The 27,733-nt window shown below is 34.6% G+C and overlaps 1 protein-coding gene across 1 annotated transcript in view; it reads left to right on the top strand.

Annotated features, from left to right (window-relative positions):
* The window catches only part of TMPRSS15 (transmembrane serine protease 15), a gene marked incomplete at both ends in the record, with an annotated part of 58,108 nt that extends 31,048 nt beyond the window's left edge, over positions 1-27,060 (top strand). The window contains 13 exons of the mRNA XM_080359724.1: positions 1,138-1,279; positions 5,908-5,997; positions 7,317-7,442; positions 7,865-7,996; positions 10,525-10,635; positions 13,260-13,392; positions 17,556-17,651; positions 20,976-21,025; positions 21,472-21,646; positions 23,620-23,801; positions 24,048-24,143; positions 25,046-25,185; positions 26,905-27,060. Coding sequence (XP_080215850.1) covers positions 1,138-1,279; positions 5,908-5,997; positions 7,317-7,442; positions 7,865-7,996; positions 10,525-10,635; positions 13,260-13,392; positions 17,556-17,651; positions 20,976-21,025; positions 21,472-21,646; positions 23,620-23,801; positions 24,048-24,143; positions 25,046-25,185; positions 26,905-27,060 — 1,629 coding nt within the window. The remainder of the gene's footprint in view (positions 1-1,137; positions 1,280-5,907; positions 5,998-7,316; positions 7,443-7,864; positions 7,997-10,524; positions 10,636-13,259; positions 13,393-17,555; positions 17,652-20,975; positions 21,026-21,471; positions 21,647-23,619; positions 23,802-24,047; positions 24,144-25,045; positions 25,186-26,904) is intronic.
* Positions 27,061-27,733: the final 673 nt, after the last annotated feature.

Raw genomic sequence — 27,733 nt, 5'->3', positions numbered from 1 at the left:
TAACTAAACTAATGTCAGAATTTTCTGCTGAATGAACTCAATGATCCACAGCTCCAAAAATAATATCTAGCACTGTTTACTAATGCATGTCATTAAATAAAAGTTAGCATGCAGAAGACTGGGGTCCCCATTTCAATTGTCATCCACTTCACTACTCTGAAATTTAAATTATTATTATTTTAGAAAACAGAAAACCTTAACATTGCCACAGGAAAATCAATGCTATCATGAAAAAGAGCTTTCTACAAGAGTGTTCAAAGTCTATCAAAATCCAATGTGGAGTTTAAAATCTTGACAATGAGTGTGATATGAGGCACTTAGCCATGAAAAGATTTAAATTGAGTAACTTCAGATTCTGAAGCAGTATTTTCACTAATTAATTACAGAAAAATTCACTGGAAATGTGTTCTGTACAGAAATGTATTTGGTATCACGTAGTTAAACAACCAACCTGACTTATCTGTAAACAAAAGAAAACTTATACTAGACAATTCTTTCAGCAACTCTCTACTGAAAACATTTTTAATAAGCATTTGGGATGGCTGGTTCTACTGTAAAAGCTTTGATTGATGCAAAAGCACTGCCAGAAAGATGCATTTACCATCTGAGGAAGTAAATGCATCTGCAACCTGACTGTGTCAGATTTCCAGCAAATGTGTGCTTTATGGTCTCAGGATGAGTGATACACCTAGCAGCATTTCACCAGCGTAAATTCCTTGGTAGTAGGATGACTTTAAATATGCGGAAATAAAACACAATAACAAACAAATTATACTAATGCCAGTTTTTCATGGGGATATGCCAGTAGGTCTGGAGAAGTTTGGACTGATGAGTGATATAAAATTTCTATTTCAAAAATCACATGTATTTATGTATTAAAAAAATAAAATTATTGAATAGTTTTAAATCACGTTCATTCTTTATACAAGAAGTTACTGCATTTCTGAGAATGATCCACTCCATTTCCACAGTGTTTTGAACGGAATCCTGTCTCATCCCTGATGCCATTGTCTGAGTGTAGCACCAGTGTAGATTTCAGTGGAAGTAATAGCATTCAAGAAAGAAGACAGAATGGTTCATTGTAGGAAGCTGTTTCATTAAGTTAAAAAATTCTAATTCTTTTTTCATGAACTTCAGGTTATATTTGATGCCTTTAAAAAATCTAGTCAAAGTGAAATTGCATTGGATGACATTGGCCTGACCATGGGAAAGTGTGATGAAAGTAATTATGTAGAGCCAACTGCGATTCCAACTGTTACTACTCTCCCTTCAGTTCCTAGTAAGTAAACACTAAATTACAGTTGATTGCCATTTCCTATTTCTGTATGTATGTGTTATTCAGAATCAACCTTCAGTTTTATAAAAATGTCTCTTCAGCATTATGAAGTTGTCTTCAGCATAACATACTAGGGATCAGGTTCTCTGCCCGTGTCTCTGTTCATAGCAACAGAACCGCTTCACAGCTTAAGTTATCAGTAGAGTGTCTTCCAAAACTTGAATAGTTGAGGATAACTGAAGAATTTAGATTCCTCTCTAAACTCTTTAATTGGTAAAGCTTCTAGGAAGCTGCTGAAGGGGAAGGAAGATGAAATATTTGAAGTTATAAGCAATGTAGCAGTGGAATAAGAAATTTAGCAAAGTCACATAATAATATCACCAGAGGTCTCAATATTAAAAATTCACCAAGCTCTGAAAACACATGCACACTGAAAACTCCCATATTTAGGGAAATGAATCTATAAGAGTGCCAGAGTGACTTAAGAATGGAGCACAAACTATGTGGGTGTCTAAAACCTCAAACAGTGGTATTATCTGGAACAAGGCTCACAATGAGAGACCAATTTCCATTATACATTTGGCCATATTGACATTCCTACTATATATGACTGCACTAAAAAGGAAAAAGAAAGCAATATTTGCTTTGAAAAAATATAAATAGGGAAACAGAAAGGACAGAAGGACATTTAGCAGTTCTTCTGGTTTTGGAGGAAATGAGTGGACAAAAAAAAAAACAATCAAAGGACTCTCTCCACTGCCTGATCTAATAAGAGGTTTCAATATTTGTGTAAATGATGGAATGAGTCAAAACCTAAGCCTGATTTCTTCATTTTCACCTTTGTTAACTCTACTCCTCATGGTACAGTAGGAGTGACGAATAGGCACTTGGTCTAGTAATGATGGATGGGACTTTTTTCCTGCTTGAGAAGTCCTCATCTTGTTTTATCTCACTAAATTCTTGGCACTTGTTCCAAATCCCAGATTCAGTGGGAAACTGGAAGAGGGTTGGCTCGATTTGCACATTATTGCTATCTTCTTCAAGTCATGTAGAAGTTAATGAAACACGAAATGTCTCTATGCACATATGCACTTCTCCAGACAGGTTGTACAGGCTGATCCAGATCCATCACATTGCAGAGCCTTTTAGAGGAAAACACAGTGATTTAAGCTTCCTCAAAACATTCCAGTTTCACAGAGCTATTTAGAATAATCTCACCGAGAAAAATATGAAAAAAATACCCACAATCATCATTATAAACATAGAAAAAGTATATAAAACAATGAAAAAAGATTGCATATGATGTTAACCAGGTCCACACACATTCAAAGCAGAATCTGGTACAAATATGAATAGAGCATGTGGGAAAAATAATTAAAATATCTTATAGGGCTTTGTAATTTTTAGTGAAAGAAGGTTGAACTTTTCAGAAAAAAAGAGATTTCTACAAAAGACCTATCCACAGATGGCTTCAAGTCATTAAAACAGGGAGTATGTTCCAGGACTGGTTCCTGTTGGATTTACTGTAATTTACAAAGCACAGCTAGTTGCTTTCTTGACGGCATATAGAAAATAAATATGGTCTATAATTAAAATAATAGAAAGACTGTTTGCATTGTGTTCATGTTTAAGCACTGTGTACTAATATTGTCTTTCTGTCAAATCTATCACCTCTAAATCTACTACATCATGACAGGTAAGAAGGAAAAACCTTTCAAATATAAGAGCAAAATTCAGTTTTAGTCCTGAGACACAGAGAAGTAAAGTTCAACAAGATGTCTCTGTCAGCAAAATTAAATTTAAATAACACTAGTAAATTCAATCATAATTTACCAAGTGAGTTTTGGAATTTGATTGTTGTTTTCATTAAAGTAATATTGTGGAGAGGTGCTGATGTCTGCCACCTCCAGCCATCTTTTAGTTGTTGTAGGTAAATGCACTTTACAAGTTAGCATCATTCTAAATACCAGCTGAGTGCCACTGTCAAAACTGCAAAGAAATGTCATTCAAACTATAGTTGTCTGCTCTAAATATGGTGATAAACTTTTAATATTTTAAAAAGGAAGTGGTCATGTGGCACATAACTCTCTACGAAACAGATTATAAAGGATCCGTATTGTCCTTCAATATGATGCAAAAGCACAGCCTAAGCTGTTGTTGGGGAAAAACTAACTTGTTTAATTTTATGCATGCTATGTACACATTTATCTGTAACTGGCAATAAAAAAAAAAAAATAAATTTAACAATCATCTTCAAAGAAGTATGAATTCACTTTGATGGATGTCATGCAAGCTTACTAACACTAATGTTTTCACTACAAATGTCATGTCTATAAACAAGAGATGAAAGAATTTGAGCTCAGTTAATTTATTTTGTGAGGATTAGAGCTTTAGTAAGCAGCACTGGCATCATTCACAGTGTCACAAAAGCTCACTGAAAAGTCAAAAAGTTTTTGGTGGTGGGATACGTAAGCTGAATTTGCTTTTGTCTTTTACATAAGACTGTCAGCTTGCAGTTTCATCTAAACCAAAGATTGCTTTCATCTTCATATTAATTTATAACATGTCTTTTAAAATAAACATCAGTGTGGAAATTATGGTGTAGATTCCACACTTAAGATGTGTTATGTGAATATAAATTATAGTTTTGTATGGCAATATAAAGTTTTGGCCATAGAATGGACGAAGTGTTTTATGAATAGGCCATATGTCATTTTCTACAGTGTTGAGAAAATAATCTATTGTGCTCAATGAAAGGACCAAGATGAGTAAAATCAATTACTTCTATGCCTTTTCCATGTAAGAGAAAGATCACTACTAATGTGCCTTATGTGTAGTCAACACCAGATCTGATTTCATAATAAGTTGCCCTTGTTCTGCTATTAAGAAAGCTGATTTTGCTCTGGTCATATCGTCAGATGATACTGGCTAATAATCATATATTTTTCATGCAGCTTTACAATACTTGTGTGTCTGTACATGCAGTAATGTTCATTTAAAAAAAAAAAAAAGCCACTGCAATCTTTGTTTGTTGTTAACGGCATTTACAGAAAGTAGTCTTCATTGTGAGCTGTACAGATGAGACATAATATCCCTGTTAGTCAGCATGTGTTTGTTAACAGTTCCTTTTCCTTTCAGAGAGTTCACCTTTTCTTGCCAGGAGTGATTTGGTGAAATGGAGAATTCTATAAAATGGCTGTCATGAGAAAGTTCAAACCTTTCTTGTGTTTAGTGGAGCTTCCTCCCAGTAGGATTCAATGGGTAAACTCAGTAGGACTTGTAGATTTTGCAGTCCCCAACTAAGTGGCTTAGAGTATGCAATACTGACAGACATAATGAAACACAAAATTTGAGCCATAAGGGGGTAGCCAGGAGTGTTGAAGTTTTGCCAAAGTCTGAAAGTTTAAAAAAAAAAAAAAAAAAAAAATTAAAGACAACAACAAAATGAAATAAAAAATATGGATTTATTCTGCTTTAACTTCTATTTCATGAAGCAGGTGGAGGGACACTGTTTATTTTTGAATAAAGTAATTGCGAAAAACAGAAGTGGAAAAACACCAAAGTTCATTCTGATGGTACAGCTAAAATGAAAATAAACAATATTTCTCACCATGAAATGAAGTTTTGGAATATGAAGCTGACGTATTTCAGATGTAAATCACAGTCTAAACTAAATATTGAAAGATGATATTTAACACTTAAAATACAGTTAGCTATGTCTATGTGTGCGAATAAATGTATGTGTATATATACATAGCTGCAATATTTGCTTTTAAATACATTTTATTCATTTTTATATATAAGTGCATAGACTCTATGTTAAAGACTTTTCTGAGTGGAGTAGTTGTTTCAAGGAAAAAGCAAATGGTTACTTTTACAACATAAAAGGTTTAACAGCAAAAGTTTTACAGTCCTGATGAAATCAAAGTGACAGTATAAGGTCTTTTTTGCTATGAATTTTATTTGCTAGATGACAAAATGGGCATTATGCTTGAGTATCTCTGCTAATGCTACAAGATCAATCAGATAATAAGCAAGGCATACCAGTTAAGTGTATAAAAAGATTATATTTGCAGGAGACAGGGCTTTCCTCTTTCTTTGACATTTTCTAGCTTTTGTATTAATGTACTAGTAAGTCATGCAGTTAACTGTATCACACTCCTTTCTTCATATATTCTGTCATCTGCACAGCTTGGCAGACCAATAATCATCAAATCAAGGGCAGACTGTGTCCTTTCCCTAACTACATGGGGAAGACTTCTCATAGCACCGTCAGGAACACAGTTGTCCACCTGGGCACTAGCACTTCACAAACAGCAAGATATGAACTCTAACTGTAATTAACACTATGGCATCAATTGTATGTGTCAACAGGTCTGACTTAAGGCACTGTAACTAATAAGGACAGAGAATTTCTTACACACCTTGTTTCCTCAATGCTCTGTGTCCTTATCTTTTTGGCTTCTCACAACTCATTGTTTAAGCTTTGTACCAATGACACCATAACTGAATCATTACAGTGATTAAGTTAGCTCTTCATCAAATTACTTTTTCCAAATTATCTTTGTTACGATGGATTTCAGAAGTAAGACAATAGTTTAATAATGTATTTGAAATATTTTCTTTTTCAGCTGACTGTGGAGGGCCAGTCGAACTCTGGGAGCCAAACAGTACATTCAGTTCTGAGAACTTTCCAAATAATTACCCTAATCAAGCTTCTTGTAAGTCATTCTTCTCCAAGTCTTCAGGAAAAATTTAGCCATATAAAAGTACAGATATACTAAATCTGCTTTCCCAAGTCAGGTCCTGTGAGGCAAAAAAGATGTAAACTATTTACAGAAGGATCTTTTAACTGAAGCCTATATGGTACTTAGCAAAAGCTAAGGAACCATATGCCAGTTGATTAAATGGATGAAAACAAGCATTAACCCTTAGAATGGGTTCAGACAAGCCAATTCCATCATGCCTATTATGTCAAATATCTGTATGTCAAGAAAACAACAACAGAAAAGGTCCTGAAAGTCCTCGTTTTACCATTACACCTCAATGTATTTGCCAAGTTAATATAATAATCTCTTCTGTTAAATAGCAAACCATTTGTAGGGGCAAAGAATGTGTGTATGCATTTTGCAAGGGATCCTCTCCTTATTGAATACTTCTTAGCATACTAGTGAAAAGACAGCCTCATTCTACTGATGTTACTTGATTTAGATTAAGCTACAGCTGGCAAAAGTGAAAATGTTTCAAGGTGGTCCATTATCTGTTGTTGATGGATGAAGCAAGGAAGAACACTTTGTCATGGCTTCTTAATGAAATTTTAAGTATCTACTGCTTCACTTTTAACTAGAGAATTGTGTTGGGATGCTAATCACAAGAGTTGTAATTTTGTGTTTCTGTCTCAGTTGAGGTATGGCTCCCATTCCCAGGTATTAATTTCACAAGTTCCCAAATTAGATTCCTACTAGTGAGAAAATATTTTTCATTCTATGAACAGCTAAAAAAAAGTGGCTTTTTGTGTGTGTTTACTTTTGTTTTTGTTTTGTTGACTTTCATTACAAGATTTCCATAGTATCTACATTTCCATAGATTAAATATGACAAAGTATAGGCTAATCAGAAGCAAATACTTTTTCTCTAGAAAGACATCTAACTTGAAAGACAGGCTCCTGTGACTCAGAACAGAAATCATCTTACTGTCAAATAAGACTTAAGTGACAAGACTATTTGTCACATTTATACAGTTAAAAAAGAATGAGCTTTGCTACTTTAGAGAAACTCACAGTTATGATGAATAGTAAAAAATGCATGTGTGTATATCTTGGGAGCCTAAATCCAGTTTTCAAAAGTGTTTTAGACAATGAGAGTCAACTGGATTGTGACAGCATAAGTCATTTATAAAGGTCAGATTTAGACTTCTAAGTGTCTTGACTGATTCTTAATAGTTCAGCAGATATTCTTTTTCTCCAAAATCCTTGAACATGAAAATGATATAGTGAATGTAACAACTGAAAAGGTGATTTCTGTATGTTATTATTTTCTAGGTGTGTGGTATTTAAATGCTGAAAAGGGAAAAAACATTCAACTTCATTTTCAGGTTTTTGATCTGGAAAGTATTTATGATGTAGTTGAAGTCAGAGACGGCAGAGGATCAAATTCCTTACTTTTGGGCAAGTAACAGCATTGGGGACTAAAATGATTGTAATCAAACAACTGGAGCAAACTGATACTATAGTATGAAGGAAACGAATTATCTCTAATTTCATTCTATAATTCTTCACGTATCTGGGTCTCAGTGTGACATCACATTTCCCAAATTTTTACACACACTCAGCTTTCTATGCAATCCAAATGAAATCAACTTCTCAATAAATAAGACTGCTCATGTGTGTGGACAAACAGAAGCACAACCTCTTAGTCAAACCTTTTATTTCTATACTGATGTGTCAAACTTAGGGTTGAGCTTTGATCAATGCAGTCTGATAGTTAGGAGAATAATTGCATGTAGTAACAGTGTTTGCTTTTGAACCCAAATTTTTGAAACATGTAAGAACAAAAAGCTTAAATGTATTTACGTTCTCTTGGAGAACAGCTGTTTATACAGGACGAGACCCATTGCCAGATGTCTTCTCTACAACAAACCAGATGACGGTAATCTTCCTTACAGACAAGTCCACAACAAAAAAGGGATTTCTTGCAAACTTCACTACTGGCTACAATCTAGGTAAGAATATGAACCCACCTATTTAAGAGGTTATAACACTGGTCAAATACATTTGAGAAAAAGTGGAGATTGGAAGGTTACTCTCAGTTCTTGATCAACAGAAATATGAAATGTTAAAGAGAAAAAGCCTAGTAGTTACCCATCTATACTTTATGTTTTCTAGCATGAAAAATGATGTTTTTGTTGCTTTAGTGTAACTGGACCAATGTCGGTATAAACTGCAACTCTATGTGATATTATTTGAAACATTGACTCAATTAAAGACGGACTATTCCCCATACAAGCCCCAGAAAAGATCACTTTGTGACTCATTTAAGGATGTCATTAATATGTGTTTAAATGCATTTGTAAAATAGAAAAACATATATGGTAACTCTGATTAATGTTTGCTATATGGTCCTTCTTGCCTCTTTAAAATTTGGTCTTTAGCATGTGAAGGATCTGGGAAGAGATAGTCTTTTAAATATTTGGACAGCAGTGTTTCTGGTCCCAGCCTGTCCACTTCTGAAAGATTCCTGTTTTTGTTGGGAATTTTAATTAGACTTGTCACTCATGTAAGTAATTCAGCAATCAGGTCTCCAAAAAGATTAAAAATGGAGCCAAATGCTGAAGTATTTGGACAGACTAGCAATATGCTTACCAGGACAAATACTTACACTAACTCTAGGCCAAATTTTGATGGAATTAATTAAAGACTTTGTATTACTTCTGTGAAAGTCTGACAGCAGAAGGAAAAAAAAAAAAGAGAGAAATAAAAAGCGGGATGTATTCAGAGATGTGTGAAGTACCATTTATTGGCATGAACAGAAAGTCAACGAGTATCTAATACATTCTTTTCCCAACTTCAAATATCATAAAAGGCAAGTGTCTCCCAGGTCTCCCAGCATGTTTAGCTAGCTGCAGCTTTTTCATAGGTTACTATTATTATTGTTAGCAATAACAATAATAATAATTTTCTCAATCTTTAAAAAAATCTTAACCATTGATTTATCTTTGTAAAATCAACTCCATTTAGTCTCATTTTGCAAGACTGAGACGTAGGTTTATACAGATACAACCATTTTGCCACTTCTCGTTCTGCCTTCTCTACATCATCTGCTCAGTCCAAGAACACTATGCATTTGGGTTTTTTTTTAAGCCAGTTCATCATCTTTGCTGAGCCAGCTTTGCACATATTTTGTTGCAAAATAAAGATTAAGCTTAGCAAAGCAAAGTTCTCAAAGTGGTCATTGCCAGTTCTCGTTAAATATATTAAAAAGGTTTCATTTGCAAAAGAATTATGCTTATTCATGATCTTTGCAGCCAAAGGGCAGAGACTAATAGCATTAGCATGCATGCCCAAGGAGAAAAGGATAGATAGTATATCAATTAATTTTACAAGAAAAGAAGATTTTTCTTTCTATTTTATTTTTCCATGAAATACTGAGTTTTTTAAAAGAATGTATAATTTGAAAAGATTTTTTTTTTTCTTTTTGCAGTATGCAATATAATAAAAAACCCATCTACATGAGAAATAGGTCCTGTGTAAAATCTGGCATTAGTTATGGCTACTGTGTGTATGAAAATCTGGTTCATGCCTTTTCATAAACAGATTCTTTTGCTTCCATATTGGACAACAAGCCATACTGACTGACGAATGAATCATTTTGTATGAATATTAAAAATTCAGAAGCAAAGGAACTACCTTGACTTAAATAAGACTTCTAGAAAATTAAATGTTTCAGCCAGTAAGTCCAGGAAACTAAAATAAAGAAAGTAAAGAATTTTCAATAGAATTTAAGTTTATGACTGTATATTTCCTGCAAATGTAAAGAATGATACCATTAAAAATACACTTTGTCCATAGAAATCATTACATTTTTATATTTTCTCTCTATCTGATTTGTTACATAATTGCTACTGAAGTAGCTTAATACTACTGTGGTGAATGCTTTCCTCATTTATTTCTGTTTCTCCTGCCTCTTCCACCTTTCCTCCCAGACAGGTTTTAAAAGGAGACTCCTGGCTTCCAGTGTCTCTAGACTTTTATGTTTGACTTGACATAGTTTATGGCCTTTAAACTTTTGTGAAAGTGCTGGATATCTGGCACTCAAAATCATTAGTCACTTTTTGACAGGATTTGATCAGAATTTGACTTTTCTCATCCTTCCAAGGTTTAATATGTGTAACAGAAGAATGCTAGTAACTGAGCAATGCTAACTTTATCAGAAACTACAATGTATAATACCATAGATTTTATTCTCATTTAGCGTCTATTTATCTGAAAATAATATTTGTTTGGAAAAGGGGAGGGGAGGTGAGAAAAGAGGGGGAAGGGAAGGGAAGGGAAGGGAAGGGAAGGGAAGGGAAGGGAAGGGAAGGGAAGGGAAGGGAAGGGAAGGGAAAGTGAGAGGGAGAGGGAAGGGAAAAGGAAAAAAGGTTTCACATACTGTCCATTCAATTTATCTTTCAGGTGAACTGTGTGATCTCTGCTAAACATCTACCTTCCTCATAATTATGGATTAATTTAATTTCCTGTTTTCTTTCAGGAGCTTGTGCAGCTGATGAACATCAGTGTGGTAGTGGGGAGTGTATACCCTTGCACAACCTTTGTGACAACATACCTCAGTGTGAAGATGGGTCTGATGAAGCAAAGTGCAGTAAGGTTTCCTTCATACAAAGAGAAGGAATGCATGAATATTTGGTGGGAATTACCTAGGAAAACAGCCACAAAACCACTACTAGCATAAACTGCTGCAGCCTTAGGCAGGCCATGCCAATTTACACAGCAGTATCTTGTTCAGTTTGTCAGGACCAAAAAAACAAAATCACTTTTCTAAGATAGTATATGTATGCTGGTGAAGATCTCTAGAAAAGGTAGGAAGCTCCTCTGTGTTTAAAACTGTGGCTCCTTATAGTGGTCTTAAAATTAAATGAAAACTCATTACATGCTTTCCTTCTGTATCCATTTCGTATTCCCAAATTCTACCATTTTTTTTCTGTAATAATTTGAGTTTCACAGTAGTACTAATTCTGCAGTGCAGGGTAGAGAATAATGAGTGTGCTACCTATGGAAAAGAAAGGTTTCGTGAAGGCATTGCCACAGAGTGAAGGGATGGCATAGCTGCAAAAGCAGCATTCATTGATCATAGTTGATGTGCATGTTCCTGTAACAAGGAGATCAACAGCTGCTATTGCTTAGTCATCTAGTAAAATGGTTCTTTCCAAAAGGTAGGTGTCCAGTGTATGACTTCATTTCACAAAACATGGAAATAGCATTCTCTAAATAATAATTTAAATGTAAAACTGATGTTAAAATCATGTTGGGCCTAACACAGAAATTAAATTTCTGCTTCAAAACAACTGCTGTTCTGGCAATTTATTAGGGAGCACTAATGGAAGATTTGAAAGCAGACTTTTAAGCTCAGTACAATATCAACTTCCTTCATTTTAAAGGGGACTGCTAGGGATTAGATATGTCCTTCTATGTGTGCTGACAGTTCCCATTGATTTCAATGTCTGTAACATGCATATATATATAAATTAATGTATATTAAAGTATGTAGACATGTATATATGTCCAAAAGCACATATTCACTCTTCGCGTTAAATATTTTGTTGCAAACATGTTCTTCTTTCAAAATGTGTAGAATAAAATTTACTTCAGCTTCTTCTTAAGCAAAGAGGACTTGAATGTTTTTTTTTTTCAGCCATTGCTAAAGAAGATCTGAACAAGTTAGCCATCACCTACATTAACATGATGTGCATTTTTGCCAAAGATTTATTTTGTTATAGATTGTCTATTACTTCATAACAAATTACCTCACATTAAAGAACTGGCAGAAATGTTTCCAAAAACCCATTTAATCCAAACATTGGCTGAATCTGTCTAAGCCTTAAAATAAAATGAAAATTCAATTATGCATCCTCACATGAGTCTTTTCAGTTTCCAAAAGTCTTGCTCATTTTCCTGAAACCAATTTCAATTTCTGATCAGAAGTGGCAATTTTAACTAGACAAACTGTCATTTTCAAATACTCCAAATTCTGAGACTTCCCAAGGACTGCAAAGGAAAGGCATAGGATATCTCTTCCTTTGTAGAATTCTAGAAATATATGACATTTGAATTAAGCAGTTGTTAAGTGCTCAATGACTCTCTTATTCCCTACCAACAATGTATTTGGAGAAGAACATAGATCTGGTGAGGAGAAAGAAAAAGGAATTGTAGTCCAAGTAGAAGAGAGAGGAGATGTCAAAAGTAGTTTGGAGAAATCTTGCAGTGCAAATAATTCTGAGATTTTGCAAGACTACTTGAAAATTTCTCATGATTGAGGTTTATCATTAATTAATCACTTCTATCATTCACATGCTCTGCGTGCCAAAGAGGTATTCCTAAATTTCTAATACTTTTTCTACTATAGTGGGTATGTTTTACTTTTTTTGGTGGAAATATTTTGGTGGAAAATGGTTTTCTGAACAACTAAGATTAAAAAAAATATAAAAAAATTGGCAATCAGTAAGTTTCAAACACATTATGTGTTTTCTCCTACTTCATGCTGGCAACAACTGTCATCTGTCTGCAATGCAGCTGTAGGTCCTGAAACATATGTGGGATTCTGTTGACCTTCTTATACCTTATGGTCAAACTTCCTTAGTCATTACATCAATAGCATAAGATTTTTCACCAAATACTTAATCAGTTTCTGAATTTTTGTTCTGAATATTTCAGTTTGGGAAATGTTTTAACAGAAAGATTGGTTTTCAGGGAGCTTTTATTTTTTTATATGTGTATGTTTTAGCTAAAGCTGCAATGAAAACAGTGAAAATTCTTGTAGCAATCGGAAATGGAGAATCCAATTTTTCTATCGTCTCTTGTTTTAACCTTATTTCCAATCAGTGTTACTGAGCATCAGATAGCTAAAGCTTCACACAGCATCTGGAAATGACATAATTCTGGCTAAGAAAAAACATTGGTTAGAGTCAATGGAAAATGTTGTTTTTATTGTCTATTCATGAGACATTTGCAAAATACAGTGTATGAAATTCTCCTGTGACAAAAATATAGAAGGAGATAACAATAATATTTCCTTCCTGTGGGAACACAACATCTGGAGTTACTGGGCTCATTACCACTGTATTGTATTTTAACTTTTTGTTTTGTTTGGTTTTGTCATTCTTTTTTGACAATAATAAATCTGTTTATGTTACATTTCTGATTGTTTGGAGTGGTGGGGAGGATGGTTTACCACCTATCTAAAGTGCTTCTGTCCATTTTAATCTGCAGTGAGATTGCTTAATGGTTCTCTATACACCGAAGGGCTGGTACAGGCCAGGATTGGGAAGACATGGTACCTGGCATGTGCAGATGATTGGAATGAAAATATTTCAGACAGTGTTTGCCAGATGCTGGGGTTAGGGTGAGTGAAAAATATTTATTGTCCTTGTAATTTTTTGCAGGTTTGTTGAGTCTATTTATTGATGTTTTCCTCATCATTTTACTGCTGTCTTTACCATCCAAAAAAGGGCAAAAGTATTATTCTGTGGCAAGTGAATGCTTGATATGACAACAAATTTGTAATTGTTGCAAGCCCTGTTTTAATGGCATCCATTGCAGGACTGATCACTCTGAATAAAGTGGCCCAAGTGTAAAGCTGGAGCAAACAGGTGCCTTGGATGCTCTGCTATCATACTAATGTTCATTTCAAGTAAATTCAAGACGATCACTCAGGTATTCTGCTGTTGGGCTTCTGATGCATTTCATACCTATCATTAGACCTGAGCTGTTGGGAAGGGAAACTGTTTCTCTTGAGGAATACTTAGAAGGGGAGAGAGGAGGGAAGCATATGACTTATAAAATAGATTTGGCTTCAGTCACTGTTCAGCAGAATTTCCAGGGAAAAGGTGGGGACAGTTGAGTGATGAAGTGTGTTTTTCAATCTATGGTAAAATTTATGGCTGAAATTCTGGCATTACTTACACTGTGTGCAACTTCATTGCCATCAACTGGACAATAAATGGCTTTCCTACAGTGCTGAGGTTTTAAGGGAATGCCACTCATTCAATTAATAATAAAATTAAATTCTAAGCTTGCAATTCATTATGTTTGTCTCTGTCCAAAGTAGGATATCTGCAAATGCCCTTCTGATAAATTGATTCTAGAATAACAGAGTTAGTAGGACTTAGACGAATATCCAAATGTTATTTGAAAATACTTGTAATTGTTGGATGAATGTGTGGTGGTTTGTTTTTTTACTTTTCTCCCTTTGGGTAGGTACTGCATTTACATAAATATCAGATAGCTGCATGCACAAATCCTGATTGTAATTTATGTATATAGTTATCTCATTTACTCATGCATATAAGAACATATAAATTACGACTAAATGTTTTTCTAGTCCAACACCTTATCCTTTACAGTGGCAAATAGACTTCTTCCTCTTTCTCCTGCTCCCCCTTCTCTTTTGTCTTTATAACTTTTGGACATGAGTCATTTTGTGGTCTGTTGATTTAATTTACATTTTATATTTTATAGACTTCAGTGAACTTTGTCTTCCATGGTACTTTCTGTTACCTTTTAAAAATAACTTATGGTTTTGTCTCCATAACTTTCTGTGGCAATATGTTTTACTTTGTTTCTATAAAATAGTTGGACAATACTTACTAAATGAATTTCTATTAAATTTCCCAATTAGTTCTTTTTAATTCCATTTCTCAGTTTATTACATATCTTTAAACATAAATTTCATCACATTCTTGTATCCTGGGTGCTACAGTTATTACTGATCCTATAGAATAGGATAAAGTTCTCATACTTCTCATATATATATAAAGTTATATATATATAAAACTCCTGTAAGCATCATGCTATTTCTGTCTTTCATGAATCCCCCTGTAGTAGCATTTTTGTTAATAAGTGGCACCATATTTGTTACTAAATGGATGTTTGTAGTAACAGGTCTTGAGTCAGATATAGCTCATGCTCCTATACTGAATCATGATTTGTCAAATAAGAAATGTATTTAAAATAAAAAAATAACAGGGGAAAGAATTGTAGCTATCAGACAATTGCATTTCTATCCTTACTCTGAATATTTTTTTGAGCATGGTATAACATTATCTGAATCTTCCCCAACAGTTGCTACTGCTTATTGTTACTGAGCACATCTGAGATAGGGTTAGAGACTGAAATCATAGTGATCCACAGAGTATTTAGTTACATGAGGACCAGTAATATCTGAGGAACTTACTGCGCAGGTATCTCTGTAGTTCTGTGTGTAAGAAACTTCTAAGAAAATTCTCTAATTTTCTGTAAGTTTTGCCTAGTGGCCACACTGAATTGAATGAGGGTTACTTTATACCTAGGTTAGCCTCTTAAAGGCCATTTTTGTCACAATCTGCAAGATCTCTAAAAGACCATTTTCATTAACAGAAGTAAAATAGCTGTGATGCTCCATTTCTGGACCTGCAAAACAAATTATATTCTTGTTACTAAACTGAATATCTCCAAAGAAGTGTATTATTTCTTATGCTTACAGAAATGCTTAACCCACATCATTTGCCATTAAGGTAATTAAAAGAGTAGCAGATTGATTTTTGTGGTCGCTTATAAAGCTTAGATATTTCCAGTTGCACTCCAGAGCACTAAAAAACCAAACAAAATTAACAAAGGTTTTTCTCAAGAAAAGGCTTAGATTTTATTTCAAAAAGCTGGGGAAGATTAATAAAGCCCCTGTGGTTACAGAGATGCTCGGAGAAGTTCCAAACTGTAATCCAGAAATTTCAGTGTTCATAAAAAAAATATGGATGCAGAAAAGTGGGAAATAGCTTGCTGAGTCTTTGCTGAAACAGACCAAGAAAGATGATGAGGTGAGATGAGAGACCTTCACAAGTATTATGAGGTTGGTGGAAGATTTGACTTGCAAGGTTGATAGTGTTTGCGCTGTTACAGAGTCTGTTACAGTAATCTAGTGAAAGACACATGAACTGAATTGAAGTTTCCTGGCATAACATGCCATGGAAATTGTAAGCCAGTAATATTCATAAATGTATATACTCTAAGCTTTTTCTGGTAGCACATTTATTTTTTACACTGGTAAAAGCTCCTGCTCACAAACTTTCTCAAGAAACAACTTCACAACTTATTGTAGCTGAGTGATATACTGGTCTCAATGAAGTTCCTCATAGAATTTGACTCTGCATACCTTTATTGGCACTTCACTATTCTCCTGGACCATCCAAAAGGCTAAATCAGGGTTCTGGGGGAATCTCTGAAGTTTATATTAGTATACGGGTGGTTTATATTGCAAAAAGTCTGTACACAAGGCTGTACATATATCTAGAGAGAGAATTAAGTGGGCTTTGTCATTTCCAGATTGAGAAATGCTGCAGTAATGATTTTTTCAGTAGGATGCATCATACAGCTCTCCCAGGGGCACAGCAGGGTTATTGAACAACTTCTTTATCTCATGCCTACCCTTACTTCCCATACACAGTAGATTTGCAGGCAGATTCTAGTCTTCATACTTCCCAGGAAAATTAGATTTAACGTACTTGCAGAGATGGTACTTCCTTGATACACAGGTATTCCCTGTGTATTAAACCTGCACAAATGGTTCTCTTCTTTCTCCTGAGATATGTATGTCTAAAGGGTCAGATGGAAGTAGGCTGTCACACGCCCCCAAAATGAGTTACTCTGACCACAGCTATCTTTTTTGCCCATGCTTTCTCAAGTGAAAGAAAACATGTTTCCTGGGTGTCTGTTCCAAGCTGATCATATGCAGTATCACAAAGTATATAATACAGAAGGGATTATAAAGTAAATCTGGATAGGGGTTGTAAACATCAAAACAACTTATCTCACTAGTAATACACGGAATTCTGGGTGTACAAAAGCCCATTGTTACCAAAAAAAACCCTAAAAGCAAAACAAAAAACAACAAAACAAAAAACAAACAACAAACAAACAAAAAACCCAAAACAAAACAAAAAAACCCCACAAAAATGTGAGTTGAACCATCCTGTTCAATAGCAGACAACCTTGACTTATTCCACAAACAGTTACTTTGATTTCAACAGATTTATTAGGTGAAACTTATCTTTCCATCAGATTCATCATGACATAAAATATAGCTTCATTTATTCTCTAGGCACAGAGGTATAGTATCAATGTAATTACCCCCCTCAAAAAAGCAAAAACTGTGTTCTTCCAAGGTTCGGCTCTTATAATAATGTTCCAGTTTGCATGCTGTTTTACTTCCATATATGTAAGAACTAGTACTGCAAACTCTTCATTGTGGCACCAAAAATCAGAAATTGATAATTTACCACTATTAATGTAATTAATTTATTTCTCTTTCAATATCATTGTAACATTGGAAGTCTTAGAATCAGATGTAAGAGTGAAAATTGCATTTTAATCCGTGTGAGTTTCAAGCTTCAAAAATATCCTGATAAATAGTAATTATTTTAGGAAAAAATATTATGCAGTTTATTCCACCAGCATAATCATGTCCCAAACATTCCTCCACTGGTGGAACAGGATAAATAGCTAAAAATACACATGTGTATCTTTTCCTTCCAGGAATGCAAATATGTCATCAACTGTATTATTCACTGGAGATGGCCCATTTGTCCACATCAGCAAAGCAGCTAACGACAGCCTAATATTTCTAAAAAGGTGGGTAGACTGAATTTTCTTCCTCATACAAAGGATAACTTGAAGTTTGGTGGTGATCATCTTCACACTAATTTCTAACTCAAGTTTATCTGATGGGTAACATGATTCTGGATGAGTTCTGGACTATTATTGCATCTAGGTTTTATTCTCTGTCTATAGTTGATTTCTATGTTACATTGGGAAACTCATCCCTCTTCCATTCTTGTCCATCTATTGTAAATTTAAAAGGATGGAGATGCTTGCTACATTTTTAGCTAGCATTCAGTACAATCTTAAGTGAAGTCTTTATACATTTAGTTTGGCAATGATAAATGCTGCTATTTTTACAAAATATTTTTTATTTAGACATCTCTACAGTATGAATATACAACGTAGCAGAAGAATTAAAATGGAATGCCATTCACTCATGGTTATATGGTAGTTATCACACTAGGTACTCTCTGTAATCAACAGAGAAAAATAAGCACTCCAAATTGGATATATTAAGGCATCTCTTGAAATACCATGAGTCACACTTTGTAATCCACTGATACTATTTATACAGAGTTAGGATTAAGTGTGGATTGCGAAAGTAAGCAATCCACAGACAGGTATGTTTATACAAATTAGTTCCACTCGAAATATATTTTATCATATTCTGATATTTCTCAGTCCAAATAACAGCTGGAGTGATTCTAAAGGGTCCTACAAACTGGTATAATTTCTTGCAGATTAAATTAAAACATACTATTAACACAGGATTATATTCTCAGGAAATGCTGGGATTTACAATATACCTCCAAAAGGAGAAAGGCTTGCCATCTTCAATTACTGTCTTTTTGCTTGTAAGAGAGCTTATTATACACATTTTCCTGGAATTCTACCAAAGCACTGAGGCAGAAAATTACTGTCTAACTGCTAAAATGCTGAAACCATGTTGAGAATGGCAAGAGCCAATGGTCTTTAAGGTTTCCTTTAGAAACATACCACATAGTAACAAAGCAGGAGAGAATTCTTGATTTGCTATGCTATATTTTATTTCCAGCAAAAAAAGAAATTAAAAAAGATACATTTTGTGTTCTAATTTTACTCTGTTAATCCCAAACATTTATCCTTCACACTTGTGGTTAAAGTACCTTTAACTAATGGAATACCATTGCAAGCAATTTTTCTTTCTTTCTTGAGTGGATGTCTAAACCAGCACTGTTACAAGAGATCTTAAAGAGCAGTAATGATTTAAAGATGTCTTCTCTTAATATCTATTAAACACTAAAAAGTGATTAATGTATGGGGAAATGGAATAAGTTCATTTATCTTAGTTGTATTTCTGTTGCAGAAATAGGTATCTTCTACCATGTTTCATCTTGACAGCTGATACAAATCATTTTACAGGATGACACCATTACAGATTCACACAGTTTTTTTGTACATATAATCGATGATATGACACAGATGTGATAATTTTTAAAAAAATCGTTAACTGGTAATCAAATTATAAAATGTATTTCTCACACTCTCCTGTATCTTTATTCAAGTGTAACAACCATTGAAGCAAAAGAGGGCACATATAATACTACTTGAAAGCTGTGGCGGTGGAGATAGTAAAACTGTTCTCTGATGCTTTTAGGTAATGTATTTCTTGGCAGGATAGCTTTGTGACAGGGCAAAATCCGCCTTGAAGATATATGTCAGCAGATTCCACAGGTATAATTGCTTTTGCCAGTATTAAGTAAAAATCATACTCACAGATGTCCCAGCTACTCCAGATTTCTGCCCAGCATGCTGCTTTGTAGATGACACTCAGAGAGGCACATAGATGGGTACATGCAATGCCTCTGTTGCGTTTTGGATTCTCCTGTGCTGACCAAGAGGCAGCTGAGGACTGGTGGCTTAAAGTGCAGGCAAGGAAGTGGTTTTCATACTGTGAGGTAGCTTCAGAAAGCAGAAGAAGCAGAGGGCCATTAAATAATTTTTACTGAAGTGATCAGTAGGTACGAGTGGTTGGACAAAGACCTTCATTGCATGTGACTGCCTGCTTCAACATAAAAAACAGGGAAAAAGCTGACATGTTGAATGTTAGTTTGGCTGGTTTAGGCATCTACCTAAGAGAAAAGCACAGGACCAGCTACCATATGGTACCACTGACTACCATTTTAAAGCCTATGGAGGGAGCTTGGTCTATGGTAGTTGCTACGAAGTTTTTGCAGAAGACGGTATAGATTTCCTGTGGGTTTATGCTTTTCTAGTTGTCCTACTTAACATTTGTCTTACTACCAAGGGACTCCCTTATGAAGTCAATACAGATTTAAACACAAATTACAGAATTTGTTTTCCATTTTTAAAATACAGCTTTAAAATTATGCATCTATCTTGAAGTGGAAAATGGCTATATGGGACTTCAGGACTAGAGGCGTATCTCTTTATTACACCCTCTGTGGCGAAGATTTAACTTGGGAGATGGGGGATGGTTACAGTTCCCACTTGTCCTTCTTGTACCACTATGCCAAAATGCTGGGTCACGTCATGCGTTATTATATCAAATTTTAGAGCAAATATAGTGAGAGATACATAATACCAGATCATGTTTAAAGTACCCTTCATTTTTCTATTCAAAAATGATGTGGGAAAACACAGTAAATAAGCTGTTGGCAGACTTTTTCTTTCTCTATTTCTATGTGTATCCACTCTAAAATACAAGCACACACACTGTCCCAAGTGTTTGGATTCATTACAGGCTATGACAACAATCTTAAACATTCTGGGTATCAGAAATGCTTGTGTAGTTTTGATCTCTGGGCTTGGGCTTTTCATGCTCTTGCTTTATATCTCTGCTAAGTGATTTCTAAGCCTGTACCTGCAACTATATATTTTACAGTGCACTATAATATTAGTAAAAAGATAGAGTGGTAATAAACTAACCTCTTAAATTCTTTGATCACACTGATCTCTAGTGGTAAAGTATTGAAAACGTCTCAAAAGGTAGAAAAAGTACCATATGCAGGTACAATTTTATTTGGAATCTGTCACAGACAGATGACTTGTTTCCCTGAAACATGAGAGGAGTCTACATGTAGTTTCATAACATACACCAATTAAGTGTCCATTGAAAAGAAATATGTACATTTAATATCATGTATAATATCATGTCCTATATTTGTAATTAAAATATAGTTAAAACACAGACAAAATATTATATTTAACAGTGATACTAATAAACTAATGTACTTATGTATGTAAGTATATATATGCTTATATACATGTATGCATATGTATGTATGTGTATTTGACAGTCATTTTGTGTTACTTGGTGTGCAGACACGTGATTTAATTGCAATTTCTTTCTAGAGAACACTGTTCGAACAACCTGGTGGTTCATTTGCAATGTAACATTAAACGTAAGTACACAAACCCTGGGAATATGTCACACAGAAATCAAAATGTTTACTCCATAAAGCCTAATGTTTAAAGTTTGAAGTGAAAGGTTAGGGAATGGACTATAAGAGCTATTCTTGTAATGATATAAATACAAGAAAATTTGCAGTCTTCACTTGTTTTCAGAAAGAATACAAGTCGTAAAGTTGCATCTTGATTTTGGCTATAAAACACCAAACTTTTTTCACAGTAGTGGTATTTTCAAATAATAGTTCGAATACTACAAAACCTATTTTTCCAAGAATATTAGCCAGAGTAACAAACCATGCTATATGCCCCTAAAATATAGATATTTGTTTTTTAATTTTTAAAAGGTTGTTTGTTTGGTGGAGTTTGTTTTATTATTATTATAATTACTATTCATTCATTCATTCATTCACTAATTTATTTATTTATTTATTTATTTAAGCTTGTGGAAAACATCTGATAATACAGAACAATCGAACAAGGATTGTAGGTGGAAGTGATGCCAGAAGAGAGGCTTGGCCTTGGATAGTTTCACTCCACTTTAATTCCAGACCTGTTTGTGGAGCTTCCCTTGTCAGTGATGGATGGCTGGTGACGGCGGCACACTGTGTATACGGGTAATGTTCTCTGCACTCAGAGCCTAATGCATCCTGATACTCCCACAACACGCAAGTACCCAAATGGTGGATAGTTATCAGGAAAGCTGGGTTGAAGTATGACCTGAGCCATCGATCAGTCCTGTGTAGAGCAAAACACACTTTCAAAGGACTGTACTGAAATCACTAGGGAGCAGCACTTTTTAGAGTGTTTCTAGATGCTTGCTTTAGAATATAAAATTAATATAAATCCACAAGTGCTTCTTCTGACTCCAGGGCATCATTCCAGCTAGCTGAGATGGCCATATGACATCCATGTCATGTCTTGTGTTTTTGATTTTAATGATGATGAAACTTGGTTTTTTTGCATTTGGTTTATGTGCAGGTTCACTAAGGAAGCATCAGATTATAAATAATTTGTGAGACTGATATAAAAACATTAACAACTAGCTCACTGTTTAATTACTGTGTTTTGAATCACTTAGTGGGCGCAGTTAAAGGCTCTTCTGGTAAACTCTCAGTCCTTACTTTAAAGCAGAGAATCATGGAAACTAAGCAGCACTTTCTGAACAACGAAGAATTGCTCTTTAAATATATGGTATTAACAGTGAACATTTACACTTAACCCATAAGTAATGTGGGCCTTCATTAATTAGTTGAATCTCTGCCCGTTGTATACAGGATGACATCATACCTCATAAAGGTAAACCCAGTGTTGCATGTTCCTCCTGTATATTATCATAGATTGATCAAGATTTACTGCGCATCATTGAAATGAATCTCGATTTATGTGCATTCATTAGGCAATATTGAATATTCTCTACATGGTGTTATTTGTGCCATTCAAAGAAGTGATGTATATTTAAATATTTTCTAAGGTTTGATTCCATAACACCTGTAATAAAAACAAGTGCTGTAGAAGACACCTAGAAACTGGAATGGCAAAAAAAAAAGACAAACATTAACATTCAGATTTACAGTAGAGCCTTCATTATAAATAGCTAAGTAGTAAGGCAGTGGAGACTCTGCCAATACATTAATGCTGCCTCATTGCATGATAGAAGCTATATTCTACACAAAGACATTGAAATGAGAAGGATCAAGCCCTCTTAGTTTTTGTACAGTAAATCCACACCTGTCTTCAGTACTTTTCACTTAAATAACTTTTCTATTTTCACTTAAATCTCATTTTATCATCTTGACTTTATTGTAATTTTCCTAAGCAGGAGCTTTCCATTTCACACCTTAATTCTGAACATTTAACTTCAATGCTCCAGATTTAGAACATGATAACTTCTTGATGTCAAAGCAAAAGATCCGCAGAAACCAATTCAATACTGCAATCAGGCTGAATTCGTATTTTTGAAATCACAGTCTGGTTGATTAAAAAATAGCAAATTATTATGGTTGATTAAAAAATAGCAAATAATTGAGTTTTTTAACTTAAATACAGCCTGAAACCAGCACACATAGCTCAGCAAAAAATGCAGATTATCTCATATTTTGGCTTAGCATATATTTTTCAATTTAGATTTAAAAATTAAGAGACCAGTGTTCTGAATCTATGAGCTGCAGCATCTTCAACAACATTTTGGACCAATTTTTCTTTGGATATTCCATAATAATTTTCTAACTGTGACTGATATTAATTACCTTATATTAATTACCAGCTGTATTCTTCACAGTGTTTAAAAAGCTCTAGTAATTTAATTCATGTATTTTCATCCTCTGCGCTACTGTCTGATTAATTCTTTATAAATAATGCATTGTAAGCATAACATAACAAATATCAACCACATAGTTCTACAGTGTGGATGTTTAAGATAGTATTACTATGATTAAATTGGAAGCACATCTGCTACATCCTGTTTATTTTGACAAAATGTGCAAATGCTATGAATTACCATGAAGTTAAAGATTTGTATTTTGCCTAACATATTTTTTAAAACCTTAGTTAATCATTCATAATTTTGAATATTCCTTGCAACTTCCAGGAGGCAATTAAAACCATCTCAATGGAAAGCAGTTCTTGGCTTGTATGACCAATTAGATACGACACAAGCTTCAACAGTAGTTCGAAACATTGATCAAATAGTTATAAATCCTCATTACATGAAGCATACAAAAGATAGTGATATTGCTCTCATGCACCTTCAAGACAAAGTGCAATATACAGGTGAGTTGTTATTTTCTCAAGAACAGGTTTATTCTATTATGCAAGACTCTAAATGTGGTAAGCACATCAGAGTGATGGGGTGGTTGTACATTTTTTACAACCTGATCATTGTGGAGTCAGTCCAGTACTTCTTGGATATCTTGCCCCCAAAATGGATTTGCATTAATTAACATTTTCTTACATAGCTTCATAAAAACCTGAATACAAGGAAGAGGTTGAAATTGATTCTTTGTTTCTCATTCACAGATTACATACAACCTATTTGCTTACCAGAAAAAAATCAACAGTTTTTACCAGGAATTAATTGCTCCATTGCTGGCTGGGGTACTATTACCCAAGGAGGTGGGTTGTCTGCTTAGAAAATTACGACCGTGATAACACTGTGACGCAAAGCTTGCTCCTGATGCTGCAGGGGTTGCTGAGGTGAAATAGTTTAGAGACATAGTGCTTCATATGAAAATTTGGGAACTATCCCCCTCCACTGTTGCTTCTCTAAAACAAAGTAATAGACTTATATTTATTAGGAAAAGTATATATCTAAGATCATTGAACTATGAAAAAAATCTCATTACATCCTCTTAGAAGTTATGATGACTACTTTTCTCAATATGAAGTATGTGCATCTTATTTGTAGATATTGTATGGAGGAAGAGGCAGATTAGTCTTTCTGACAATGTGCAAATGATTTTCCCCAGAAGTCAGGAATACTGACTGTAGCATGAAATGTATGTTCTGTTTGCATATCCCGTGCTACAGATTTGGAGTCTCTGTGAAATAATAAGCATGACATTTCACTTTCACAGTTGCTTGTAAGCATTTGCTTCTACATTTTCAGAATAAAACTGTGTTTAAAATTTTGGGTAGGAATTAGTAACAGAATTTTTAATAAAAATTTGAACTAATAAAAGCAACACAATGAACAGTGAGGAAACATTGAACAATCCAAACTCCTAAGCCCTTAATTATCCCTTCTATCTGCCCGCAGTGAGTTCATAGTCATGGATTTTAGTAATCTGGAATTAATTATAACCAAATTCAGTCCCATTACACAAATGAAAGACAGGACTCAGTTAACGAGAACTGTTTAATCAGTGACTGTGTTACAGGGCCTGAATGATACAGCAGCAAGGCCAGGCTTCCTGCTGTTCATTCCAGCGTGCTGGAATGGGAATAAAACCATCCACATTCTGAGTGGGATGTACATACTTATTACAGTGGGTAGACATACTTTGTATTTTCATCAGGTCCCACTTCAAATGTATTGCAAGAAGCAGAAGTCCCTCTCATTTCAAATGAAAAATGCCAACAATTGATGCCAGAATATAATATCACTGAGAATATGATATGTGCGGGACACGACGCAGGAGGAGTAGATTCCTGTCAGGTAAAAAAATACAAGTGACTCATTTCTACTGCTAGCATACACTACATCTAATTACTGAATAAAATGCTCCCTGATTCTCCAGTCATTAAAAACAGGAAAATCACTGTCCATGATGCAATTTCTACTCACAGTATGTTGCCCATTTAATACTTTTTCAGGATACAAGTTGAAAAGATAAAAATCTACTTTGTATTATCTTGACATGAAGGGCCATGGAGGAAGATAAATATGAGGACTGGCAATTAATTTTGTGTACTAAAGTTTGAATAATTATGGCTGAGTAATTCCACGAAGGGAAGAGGGACATGCTTAGGGAAAAGCAGAGTACAAAGAAATAAATATCAAATAGACTGAAGTCTCAGAAATGCTTCGTGCAGGGAAAGTGAGAGAGCAATGATGCTTTTCCCCAGAATCCATAGACTCTGGAGACCTTTTGTAAGTGAATGCTACAGTATTTTGGAGAGTCTGCCTTTATGTACTGATCTTATATGCTGCTTACTCGGGATCTAGTTTTTATCCCTTCCAGCTCTGCTTATAACATGATACTTCTCTTTGAGAATGTAGTCAGAGTTGGCTGTCACATCATTTTTCTTCCAGCAATATGGAGTCTATGGCACAGAGGCTGGCTAGTTGTCCTCAAGTCTGTCAAGGAGCACTCACATAATTGCTCTTGCTTTGCCCTCACAACCTAAACCTTCATCAGGTGCAGTGACATTGGCTAGTTTAGTCTAGAAGGAGGAGTGTATGCAAGCCTAATTTCACTTGCCATTCCTTCTGCCTCTGTGGCTTTCCTTTTTCCTTTTTGTCTTCTGGACCTCATACTGAAAAAAAGCAGTGTACCACCATAGGCTGATATACAGTACAAGTGACCAGCGTTGTGATCAATGACCATTCAACCATGAGCAAAGATGAACAAGTGAGTCCCGACTGTGCTTCAGCCTTTAGGCTGCTGTCACAGCCTTTGAACTTTTGCCAATGCCCTAGAGTTATGGGCAGAAGTATTTTAATAGCCGAGTCCTTGCAGAACTCCCCTGTAAAGCTCCATTCACAAGACCATGAGAATATAAAAATACTACGGGTTCAACTAACTTAAGAGACAACGAAAATAGCCATTGTCTTTTTTCTCATCAAAACAAGACACTCATGGCTGACTCATGCCACACTCAGGCTGTGGGACGAATCAAATTTAGTCTCCCACACTATTGTAATGCTACATCTGCTGAACTATTGAGAAGGAGGTGTGAGAAAAGGACACCTCTTCTGACAATCTTGCCATCTTTTTCTCTAAATTTGAAATCGCAGAAACTCTAGGGTGACTGAAAATAGAACTGCATTTTGGCTGAATAGATTTGACTAAAATATAATTCCTACACATTTACCCAGGCTTTGTGAAAGATGAAGGGCTAAATGTAAAGTTAATAAGCAAAAAAAATATTTTTAAACCCAATCCTGTATTAAAAGACTGATAAGAGCTTAAGATCACATCCTTTAAAACAAACAAACAAAAATCCCAAACCAAACAAACAACTAAAAAAATGGAAATGGACTATCTCAAGATTTTTTCCACATGGAAGAATTCATATTGATCTCACTTCAGTGCCCAAGACATACTGGGATACAATGTCTGCAATAAAAGATAAACACAAACAAAACATCATAAACAGGCTCTGCTTCAGAGTTGACACTGTTCACTTTTAACTTTTGAATTTCATGTTGCAGGGAGATTCAGGTGGCCCTCTGACATTTGAAGATGGTAACAAGTGGGTTTTGATTGGTGTAACATCATTTGGCTATGGGTGTGCCCTTCCCAAACGACCAGGAGTATATGTTCGAGTCACCATGTTTGTGGACTGGATCGGAAAAATAATCTATTAGTTTGATATCTTTTAAATGATAGAAATAAAATTTAAAGGTGGAAAGTTAGCTATTGTATAATGATATAAACCAGACTGGCTCACAGTTAGATAAATTGAATCAATATTTAAATTTGGGGGAGCAAACTCCATTACCAATTGAGAGCAATATTTCAAAACAGATGTTGTGGTTTTCTTAATAAATGGTTTTATCATTTTACTTTTTTCTTTTATACGAGACCATGGTGAAACAGTTTCTTTGAATACCACTGTATTAAATGAATAGCTTTACGAAGCATAGGCAATAAAAAAACATTGCAAACTGCAAATGCTTTGTTGAAAAATGGTCTAAATTATTAATTTCAGGCCAAACGTTAATTGTTTTTATGTTTTTACATTGTATTTTTCAATGTGCATTTTCATTTCAATGCATAATCATCTCTTCTCAGTAATCTCACCACATATCAAAATGAAGGTATAGGTTGTCTGTTTAAACTGGGCTCATGGGAGTTCTGTCTTGTCTATTACAAAAAGCTCTAGAATAAGGTTTATGGATTGTGCATAAAGGCTGATCGTGTATTATGCTGCTTTCTAATGAATAAACTGAATGTAAGCCAAAAGTTCTCTGTGTGTAATTCATTGGAAACTAATACAGTTAAATAAAGATTGAATATAGCTTTTCAGTTTTCTTTTTA

Source organism: Nesoenas mayeri (genome assembly GCF_963082525.1).
Source record: "Nesoenas mayeri genome assembly, chromosome: 1".
Taxonomy (NCBI): Eukaryota; Metazoa; Chordata; class Aves; order Columbiformes; family Columbidae; genus Nesoenas; species Nesoenas mayeri.
Note: the sequence above shows the minus strand (reverse complement) of the source record. Positions and strands in the feature narration are given on the sequence as shown.